This window comes from Lottia gigantea (assembly GCF_000327385.1).
Source record: "Lottia gigantea unplaced genomic scaffold LOTGIsca_157, whole genome shotgun sequence".
NCBI lineage: Eukaryota > Metazoa > Mollusca > Gastropoda > Lottiidae > Lottia > Lottia gigantea.
In genome coordinates, this window is record NW_008707910.1 from 375,092 (window position 1) to 385,746 (window position 10,655).

Genomic DNA, 10,655 nt, shown 5'->3' on the forward strand with positions numbered 1-10,655 from the left:
CTTTTCGGATATGACGCATTTCACTTCTGCGCATGCGCAGCTTTTTCAATGCATCATATCCGAAAAGACACAACTGCTAAAATGTATTATAACAGACTCCCCAAACTGTATTATAACAGACTCCCCAAACTGTTAAAAATGTATTATAACAGACTCCCCAAATTGTATTATAACAGACTCCATATAAATTACCCAAACCACAGATCACTAATAATAATACAGTAAAAAATAACCGCATTAAAAATGTCTTTAATTTCAAAACACGAACAAAAAAAATTCGAAGGAGACGGTTTCTTCTCTGCGCTAACATCTCTCATCCCCAAAGTGGCCAATTTTGTCTCAAACAACAAATCCCTCATTTCCTCAGAAGCGCAAGCTCTTGGATCTGTGGCAAAAGCAGGAGTAAATATTAGCGATGCAGTGAAAAAATCTAACGAACTTAAAGAACTTCAGCTAATAAGAGAACTAAGAAATAAGAGACTAGAAAGACAAGCCTTAGAAAAACAAGGAAAAGGGTTTAAAATCATTGGATAAAAAAAGCAAGTAAAAATTACAGATTAGATCCAATCTTTCAATTGTATGATCCGATTCAATATTCGTTCAACAAGAAGAAAGAGGATTACGTAATCATCTCACCATCGGTAGGGACAAAGACCCAAATAAACGACGGAGGAAGAGTTACCTTTGAAATTAATTCGTTGTCCAATTGGTTGCTGCTTTCCGATGCCCATTTCAGATGCGATTTCAAAATCAAAGACGCCGCTCAGAATCGAATTCCACAAACCAACACGACTTTAGAAAACAACTTCTTTCCGTCTTTATTCAGCGAAATGGTTTTGGAAGCTGGTTCAAATCCGATAGAGACCATAAAACACCCCGGCGAGTTTGACACAATGTTGAAAACGGTTCTCTATCCCAAAAACTACGATTCAGTTTCGGGATGGATTCCCGATGTCGGTGACGGAGAAGTTTTAAAAGAACCGGTCAGAACTGTAGCAAATGACGCAGACCTTGCTAGGATAAGGGTAGTTGCTAGAAACACACTGGAAAGAGTGACTCGCGGAGTAAATCACGGATTTGAAAAACAAGCGCTTCAATACAACAATATCGTCGAGAACAACAGATGGGGTAATTACGTAAATTGGAAGTTGTATCCTTTATTTGGTCTCTTGGAACACAGAAAGGTTTCCATAGGTTTACCGTATAAAATTCATTTGCAAAGAGAAGTCAACAACGATAAGATATTCTTTGGAGAGAATGGTTCAGATGCAAAATTGGAAATAACGAATATCCAACTTTACATACCGGTAATTACTCCTTCCGTAGAAGTGGAAATGAGAATATTCAACTCTTTAACCAAAGACATCGAAATTGCTTTTCTTCGTCGTAACACGGTAGGTAGCATGACTTTAACGGGAGAATCCACCACGTGGCCAATCACCAACACCGTTAAACCAGCGAGATATCTAATGGTCGGTTTCAAAAACTTGCCAGACTCTCAGACAAACAACAACAACATTTTCAGAGTGGCATTGAACCATACTCAAGATCCCATCATTCGCAAAGTTCAAGTCAGATTGAACAACGATAATTATCCTAATCAACCTTTGACAATTGATCCTTCCAAAAAAGATTACAACGAATTGTACAGAAACTATAAAAACATGTGCGAATAGTTTGGAAATACGCCTCAGTTTGAATACACAGATTTTTCACTCAATCATCCAATCTTTTGTTTCGATCTGTCAGCTCATCAAGAAGATCTTTTCAAAACAGGGGTGAATATAAATATTCACATCGATAAAACACAAGGAGATGTGACCGGCTATTGTTTATTGCTGGAAGAAGCAAAACATTTGATTAAAATATCAGATAGAAGAATGATAAGAATTGAATAAAAAAAACACCCTTTAAAAATGAAACCAGAAACTTTAGTTATGAAAATAATAGAAGCTATGGAAACGAATTCGCCGACTCTAATAACTTACAACGGTAAAAAAGTGCACATAACCCAAAAGATTATCGATAAATACAAACATTGCAAAGTCAGAGACGATATAGACTTGGAAAGAATTGATGAGAATTTAACTAAAAAAGGTGGATTTTTACCTTTCTTACCTTTAATCTTTGCTGGTTTAACTGCAGCTGGTGCAGCTACTGGGGGAATATCTGCCGCAGTCAAAGCTGCCAACGCAAATAAAGCAGCTGCAGTAAAAGAAGCTGAAGAACGTAGACACAATTTGGCAATGGAAAGAGAAGCACGAGGAGGTTCGGGAATAGGAGATATATTAGGGACGGTTAAAGAATTCGGACAAAGATTTGGCGAAGAAACCAAGAAAACCGTTAAAGAGGGATTAAGCAAATTAATAGATAAAATCGACACCGGAGAAATGAAGGTCAAACACAAGGGCGACGCCATATTTTTTAAAAACATACGTTCGGGCGAGGGAATCTTCCTTTCAAAGTATAAAGGCAACGGGGTGATTTTTGGTACGAAAATGTAATAAATAAAAATGGGCAAGAAATTTAATCATTTGGAAATATTTCCTAATAACCCAATGCTCATGTGTATATGCAGTAGTTCAGGTTCTGGGAAAACTCATCTCACTTTTAACATGTTGACCAAACCTTTTAGATTTCGATTCTCTGTATATCTACACAACAACACCAGAGCAATCGTATTATCAATTCCTCAAAGCTTTGGAATATTTACCAAAGAAAGACGTTCAAGACATATTTCAATATTACGAAGAAAACGAAGAAGAAGTGGAAATAAAAGATATCATAGAAAACTTCATTAAATCAAAGAATCCATCTTTCAATCCAACGGATATAAAAGTTTTTCTTACGAAAAATGTTAATGATCTAGACTTGTCTAATATTGATAGCAATCGAAAGAACTTAATATTGTTTGACGACTGCGTAGCGCAAAGAAATCAAACTGTTCAACAAGAATTCTTCACCAAATGAAGACATCACAACTGTCACTGCATATACCAATCCCAATCTTTTTACGGGATGGATTCTATGTTCATTAGAAAAAATGCAAATTGTTTTTTTATTATTTGAATTAAACGATAAAGATTTATCTCAAATCATTCAGTCTATAAATCACGGAATGGACAGAGATACACTTAAAAAGGTTTGTAAAGCTCAATGGAGAAACCCAGATGATCATGGATATGTATTTATAAATACTAGAAAACCTGCGGGAGAAAGAGTTATGATCGATATATGTTAATTTTATTTTTTTAAAAATGACGGATTGGAATAATTTTTTAAAAAGAAATAGAGAATATATCAAAGCTAAGAATAAAATAAAGACCCAAGTTGAAAATAACAGATTACAACAACTCGGATTAACGGAAAATCTACAGACTTTATTTCAACCCATATTAAAATCTCAAGAGGATATTAAAAAGAAATTAGCTTTAGAACCCACACCTCATATAGAACCCAAACCGATTGAATATAATGGTATTATAATTAGGACATTAGATGATATAAAACGTCTTTTTTAAAACCCTGACCCAGATTTACCAAAGAGCATTTCACCAATCGTTGATGACGAGGGTTTGTTGTTCAATGGTTTTAGAATAAGATTTAGTGGAAATTCCCCTTTATTCAAAATCGACACAAAAGACTTTATATTTACATTAGCGAGAGGGTTAATAGATTTAATGAATGGCAAGGATTTTGAAATTGCCGATTACAAGGATTTAGTTGCATACTCAAAATTTCTACATGCGATCAGAAAGTCGGGACCCGAAACAAGAAGATTGAAAAAGGTTGATTTTTATATAACAAGAGTTATTGAGGAAGAGAAATCAGACGATTATGCAGAAGATTATCCACCAATTATACAAGAAATAGACGAATTCGATGATATGGTGGCATCTGGACAAGGTATAACGTTTTTATCCGACGACAATAAAGAATTGCTTAATAGATTAGAAATAATATTAGCGGCCATGAAAGAAGGTCATCGATCGGACAGACAATACAACGAAGTCAATGCCATATTAAAACGACTTTTGGAGAAAGAAATCATCACTAAAAAAGACTATATAAACGTCATTAAAAATGTCCAATAAAGAACAATTGTTCGTTATCACCTCGAATAAACCAGACATCAAATTGTCTCTAGACTACGAGTATGAACTCGATCGCAATAAACAGTACGAACTGGGATTAAAGTATTTCTCTGTTTACAATTCCATTAGAAACATCAACGAAAAAAACAATCAACTAAAAATATCGACGGATAACGGAGTTACGTTCGAAACCATTAGCTTACTACCGGGGAGCTACGAATACGTAGCCATTAACGATTACCTATCCGAATACGCAGGAAGCGTGAACGGCAAAAACAATATCGAATTCGAAGGTAATATGAATCTGAACAAAATAAAACTGATCTTGAGAAATAACAGTCAAGTAGATAACGTAGAAAATTCGTTGAATGCGTTACTAGGCTTCGATAAACGAATATACGCGCAATCGACATTGGCCCCGCACAAGGCCAACATCGCGAACGATATCGACGTGATCAACATTCACTGTAATTTGATCAACGGTGGATTTTTCAACAAGCACAAACGTCAAATCATATACAGCATACCGACTTTTACGGTGCCGATCGGATACAGAATTATAGAGAAACCGTTTCAAACAACCTATTTACCAGTCAATTCTTTCATGATCAAAGATATAAATCTGGAAATCAAAGACGGTAAAAACAGGTTCATAGACTTTGGCAACGAAGAAATTGTCATTCAACTTCATTTAAAACAATCTTCATTCTCTTCTTGATTAGAAAGATAATCGAAATCATCAAATTCATAGTTTTCGTCAAAACTATACTCATCTTTGTCGTTGTAAGGATACATAATTCCTTCACTGTTTGGTGGTTTTCTTTTAACATTATTCAAATAACTTCTAAAAACTTTAGTTTGTTTATCATTTGGAATAACTACTCCATTGGTGAAACTTTTTTCCCATGGTTTATTAAATTCGTTCGACACATCATGTCCGCTTGCTAACTGAACGTAATCTTCTACACTTATCTTATCATTAGAATAACCTTTAAACGTTTTCTTTTAAGACACCACCAGAAGTCAAAACGATGTTGTATTTGACTTTTGGTGCTAAATATAAACCAAATATAATTCCACCGTCACCGTAATCGTTTTTACCTTTGCAATAGTCTTTTTCGGAGACCAAACCAGCTCTGTTTAGTTTTTTCCAATTTTTGGATGAAATGTACAAACTATCGGTGTCGGTATAGTATATTTCGGGTTTATAAAATCCATTTATGACGTGAATGAAATTGTTCATTATTTTTTTACTGTGAGATAAAACGAATGATCCCAAATGACTAGGTGTTAGTCCTGTAGATTTACTGTCTTCGGTAGTAATCTCTTTTTCTTCAATATCCGTTTCAACAATATATTGAGTATCATTAATTTTCTCATAGGTTTTAACGCGTGAATCAAAGTTGGCCTGTGAAGTTGCTTCATTCCATAAATGTCTAGTTGTGAATATATCTTTCTGAATTGATTTACCATACTAGGAATTACCTAATAATTTCATGCAGTTACTACCCACGATATTACCTTCTCTTTTATATTTATTTCTTAAATCTCTCAAAATTAAAATATAATCTCTATAGGGTGGAGTTTTAAAATTTTCTTCGTAAACTATACCATCTAATATTCTAATAATTCGTCCACCGGCTTTCACTATTTCTTGAATATCGACCGATGTTAAAACGTCGTGACAGAAACCATTTCTGAACCTGATTTTGTTACCAGTTTCCTTTTTACCTTCTTTATTCGTGAAAGTGATTTTATCTTTAGCTGGTATCGGTTGGAAGAACATGTTTTTGGGATAGTCAAACCACACTGTTAAAATAGCTGTTCTGGGTTTGAAGTTTTGTTTATTGAACAGCATCACAAATTCTTTTTCTTCTTCTGGTAGAAACGGTCTTCCACTTTCCGCTCTCGGATATTCACTGTCTAAATCCAACATGGCGGAAGCGTATAAACCGTTAGCATCAAATGCCATTAGTTTAGTACAGTCCAGTTCTTTGAGTTTAGCGTGAACTTCCGTTTTATCTTTTGGGTTAACACTGTATTCTTTAAATAAATCTATTATTCCTTCAGTGTTGCTTTCATTGTATTCTTTTAATACGGCGCAGATCTCATTCATTTTGTTCGTTTCAAACGATTTTCTATTTGCCGAAACTCTTCCTCCTTTAATAGATCGTCTGATAAAATTTCTTATAAAAGGATTTGTGTGCGAATAAACTTTTTCTATATTTTCTTTTTCGGTATGTTTCGCAACCATTCTAGTAGTTTCATACCATTCTTCTTCCACCATTTCTTTATCGTAATGATATAAATAATACCAACCCTTTAAAGATAAAGATGGAGCCGTTAGATTATTGGACATATTTTGGTTTACAACTTCTTTCGTGACTTGGTTGTATTTTATCAAACAAGCTCCCAAACAGAGAGTGTCTCTCTTGGCGTAAGGTTCCCATTCGTGTCTCAATTCCTCCCAGTTGTCTCGCGTGTATTTAGCGATATCTACGTCCACAATCTTTCTCAAATTCGCGGGAAGATTGGAAGAATTTCCCCATGCAGCCAAACTAGAGGATTCGTGTTGATAGGAACACGTGATATTAATATGTTGTAAATAATTACCCTTTATTTCTTTCTGTCTTTTCCATTTTTTCTATAAATCTTCATCCGTGTATTGATTAGATAAAGGAAAAGATAGAATTCCTCTGGGTGTTTTTAAAGGGCAATGCGTTAGTTTTTTTGCTTTTTTAAGCACGATCCAGTTGTCGAATCCACTGCCGTTATGAGAAATTAATATTAATCTCTTTCTATCATATTGACCTAAATATTTCAACATTTGATCGATGCAATCTGTACCTACAAATATTTCTACTACATTCATTAGTTTATCATAAAATTCTTCTGGAATGGGATCTGTAGGCTTTGAATCTGGAAATAGATTATTTATTCTGTTTAACATTTTCCTTAGATTTTCTAAATCAATTAAATTGCAACAATATGGAATTGCTCTTCGCGTGTCTTTTTTCTGAATACGTTTCGCAATCCCAAGCGAATAACGCATCATCGCTCATACTCGAAAGCACGTTTAGTTTGAGGGGTGAAACCTGTGTTACTGCGTTGTCGTCTCTACACGTTTTCCACACCTGTTCGTAATGGTCTTCTATTTCTTGAATTCCCAAACTTTTTTGGCTTCTTCTAATCAAACAGAAATGCGAGTTGTGTAAGTATAAAACCCAATCTAATTCATCGTGAACTTCTCTGGGGTGAAAATGTCTGTTTTTGGGATTATAAATTTGAAACGAAGTGTTAAATTTCTTGTTGAATTCATTCATTCTAGCACAAGTCATCACTCCTTTTCTATTTGCTTTTGAAAACCCGTTGATGTATTCTTGAAATTTACACGTTAAATCTTTGTTCAAAACACGATTGACGCATTTGATAAAACAGTGACCATCTGTAGGTATGAAACAATTTTCGCCTTCGTATTCATTTATCTTTTTAAGCAGATCAGTTCCTCCTCTACCAACTCTCGACCTTTTTATTTCATGGAAATTGTCTTTCATTAAAATTATTTTTCCTGTAAAATACCAATCGGAAGCATCGGATTTTTTGTCCATATTTGAAAAGATATTGTGAAAGGTTTTGGCATTGAAACCGAGGAGTGACATGTATTGTCTGTGATTCCCTTCCTCGACTATCTCTCCATCTATTTTAATTTGTCCTTTGAATGTTTAAATTTATCAGAGATTGCCTTGATAACATCGGAAAATAGGGCGTTTTCTATCAATGTTTCATCAAGTTCGATTTTAGTCATATTTTTTTAAGTATATATTTTTGATTATTTCTTTATTTTGACCGCTGATATTTCTGTATGGAATTTGTCGAAAATTCTTGTAATTCTTCAACTGTTATGTTTTTGTCTTCTCTCGATCTTTCGAAAAAGATGTATAATTGATTAAGATACATATTCAAGATATCCGTTTTCTTTTTATAATGAGCTTTCTTTTTACTCGTGAAACCTATAGCAATCAAGCCACAAGATGAAGTTTGAATAGCAGTAATTGTGGCTAATACAGGGACAAGTACAGGAACCATTAATCCACCAGTCACGGCCGTTGCAAGTGTTGTTCCTATCGTTAGAACTACACTCGCTGTTTTGAAAACAGAATCGATTCTACTCCATGTTTTCCTCCATGAATTGTACTGTCTCAACTTTATTTTCAACTCTTCTTGTTTGTCTATCATGTATTGTTGTCTGCTTTCGAGTTCCATTTTTTAAGTCGTTAAATTAAGTGAATTTCCGATAGATAGAACCACGGAATATCAAATAGAGCGTGGTCGTTTGGCCTAGTATTCTTAAATATTCGGGTATTAAAAGTAAAAACATTTACGCGTACTAACGACATTTCTTTTTTCGTATGGTCCTCTTTAAGATGATAGGAATATTTTATTTTTTCTTTTTCGATGTTTATCTTGGCGCTAAAAATATAACCACCAGCATGAAGGATGGAGTCGGAACCTTCGACAAACGTTAAATGTACTATAAACTCTCGTTCTTGTTGACTTTTATGAACATCGATAGAGGTGTATTTTTCACCTAAAGCGAAATACAGTTTTACGTATTCAAAGTCTGTTGTTCGTAAAAACTCGTGACTGCTCGATTCTATTTTTCCGTGTTTGTGTAAGCGTGGTGGAATTTTGTCAATGTTGCTTGATGGTGGATTTTCCGTCTCCAATATCATATCCAAATCTTTGATTCCAATGATATCCTTATCATTTTCTACTTCCATTTTAAAGGTGTCTACATATTTACCATTTTTCGTTTCAATTTCCTGATCCCTTTTATCAATCAAACGTATATTCTCTTCCAAATTACCATCATTGAATAATGAAATATGTTTGACGGCCTTACCGGTTTGTTTGAAGACTACTTTATTGACTTTAACCTTCATGGGAAACTCTATTTGAATCAGACAATTACCTCGAAAAGAAAACTCTTGCGTTTCGCCGATATCGAATACGTTTTTAGGTTCACCGTATTCGAGAGAACCCACTTTTATTTCTGCTTTGAATCCGTATTTGTTTGATTTATAATTTTGGTCTTTTCTATCGAAGACAGTGTCACTTTCGAATGGAAGATTGAAATAATACGATTTGTCCGTGACAATAGCTTCTAATTTGCTCAACTTTCTATCTTGTCTCAAAAAATCGTCATGAATTCTAGATACCAAAAGATTGACCTGTTCTTTAAAATAACTTTTCATATCATCTCGAAATTTATTTTGAAGAAAGTTTTTAATCACACCCACTTCTTTTTCTAATTCGTCCGTGATTTTAGTATCCAAAGCAGTTGTGAAATTGTTGTTTCAACGTATCTTTGTCAATGGGAAGTGTGTTAATTATATCTTGAACATCTGATTTTGCTTCGCGATCTTTTCGTTCAAATTGGATATCGAATTTTGTAACTCGGTTTTGTCCGCGGTCTTGTCTAGTTCTGCTAGCAATTCGCCAAGTTTTCTTTCCAAAGCGGCTAGTTTTCGTTTCAATCTATCCTCGTTAACATTTGGGTTGTCTATTAAACGTTGGACGTCTATTTTTACCTTCGTAATCTTAATCGTCTAATTTAGATATCAACTCACTTGTTTTATCCACTTGAATAAGACGTTTCAAATTCGTTAACTCTTGTTGTAGTTTGGGTTCGTTCACAAGATTTTTAATATTTCGTCTGAAGTATTTCTTCACGTCATTTATTCTGTTTTCAACATGGTCCTTATCTATTTGAATTGCTTTTATTTGATCCAGTAAATATTTCTTGTTCACGGCATCGTTATCGTTTCCTGGAAACTTTAAATTAGTTATTTTGAAATTGTTCATATCCATATCCCCTTGTAAGGTGTCTCCGATTTGATCCACGAAAAAAGGTTTCGCTTTGATTATAAACGCCGTAGAACTCATGGGATTTTTAGATTCTAGAGGTAAAGACCCTAATCCAAACTTGTTTGCCATTTTTATTGAGTTAAATTTATTATAATTTCTTCAAACTTTTCTCCCAAACTCAACCGATATAAAATCCAAAGCGACAGCTGACCACACAGCTTTTGTCCTGGGATTTGAATTTGAAACGTAGAACATTTGATTGGTTTGCTAGTCAATTTCGTTATCTCTTCTGTCGGTTCTAGACCGAAAGAATCGAAGAAATAAAAGTTATTCGAAGAATCTTTGTGTAAAGCAGAGTGATGAACTCCTTTTTGATTCGACGTGTGAATGTTTGTGATGGCGTAAAATTTACCTTTCTTGTATTTCAGTTCATCAATTTCATCTCGCATGCAATAATAAAACGGCGAGACGTTTAACTCCTTGGCCCATTTCACAAGTTGAAAATTTGTGGTCGTGTCTTTTCCGTATTTATCGAGAAATGCATTCATTTTTTAAGTCGATTTTTTTTAGGTGTTTTTCGAAGTAGGCGGAAAGTATTGCTAAAGACCCAATTGACGAAATATATACGTAGTTTGTGTTTGAAAAAACTTGTATAACATTCTGATAAAACACATTCAATAATATTTTGAAGAT

At 34.3% G+C, this 10,655-nt stretch overlaps 3 protein-coding genes across 3 annotated transcripts; 1 reads left to right on the forward strand and 2 right to left on the reverse strand.

Moving 5' to 3' along the window:
* Nucleotides 1-1,916: 1,916 nt before the first annotated feature.
* LOTGIDRAFT_173384 (hypothetical protein) lies at nt 1,917-2,970 on the forward strand (the record flags this gene model as incomplete). The annotated part of the gene is made up of 2 exons (XM_009050860.1): nt 1,917-2,490; nt 2,636-2,970. 2 exons carry the CDS (start codon nt 1,917-1,919, stop codon nt 2,968-2,970), a joined length of 909 nt encoding a protein of 302 aa, XP_009049108.1.
* Nucleotides 2,971-5,568: 2,598 nt separating this feature from the next.
* Nucleotides 5,569-7,702, reverse strand: LOTGIDRAFT_173385 (hypothetical protein; the record flags this gene model as incomplete). Its single annotated transcript, XM_009050861.1, has 2 exons — nt 5,569-6,738; nt 7,229-7,702. 2 exons carry the CDS (start codon nt 7,700-7,702, stop codon nt 5,569-5,571), a joined length of 1,644 nt encoding a protein of 547 aa, XP_009049109.1.
* A 666-nt stretch (nt 7,703-8,368) lies between these two features.
* Nucleotides 8,369-10,091, reverse strand: LOTGIDRAFT_173386 (hypothetical protein; the record flags this gene model as incomplete). Its single annotated transcript, XM_009050862.1, has 2 exons — nt 8,369-9,354; nt 9,725-10,091. The coding sequence occupies 2 exons, from the start codon at nt 10,089-10,091 to the stop codon at nt 8,369-8,371; spliced, it is 1,353 nt and encodes a 450-aa protein (XP_009049110.1).
* Nucleotides 10,092-10,655: the final 564 nt, after the last annotated feature.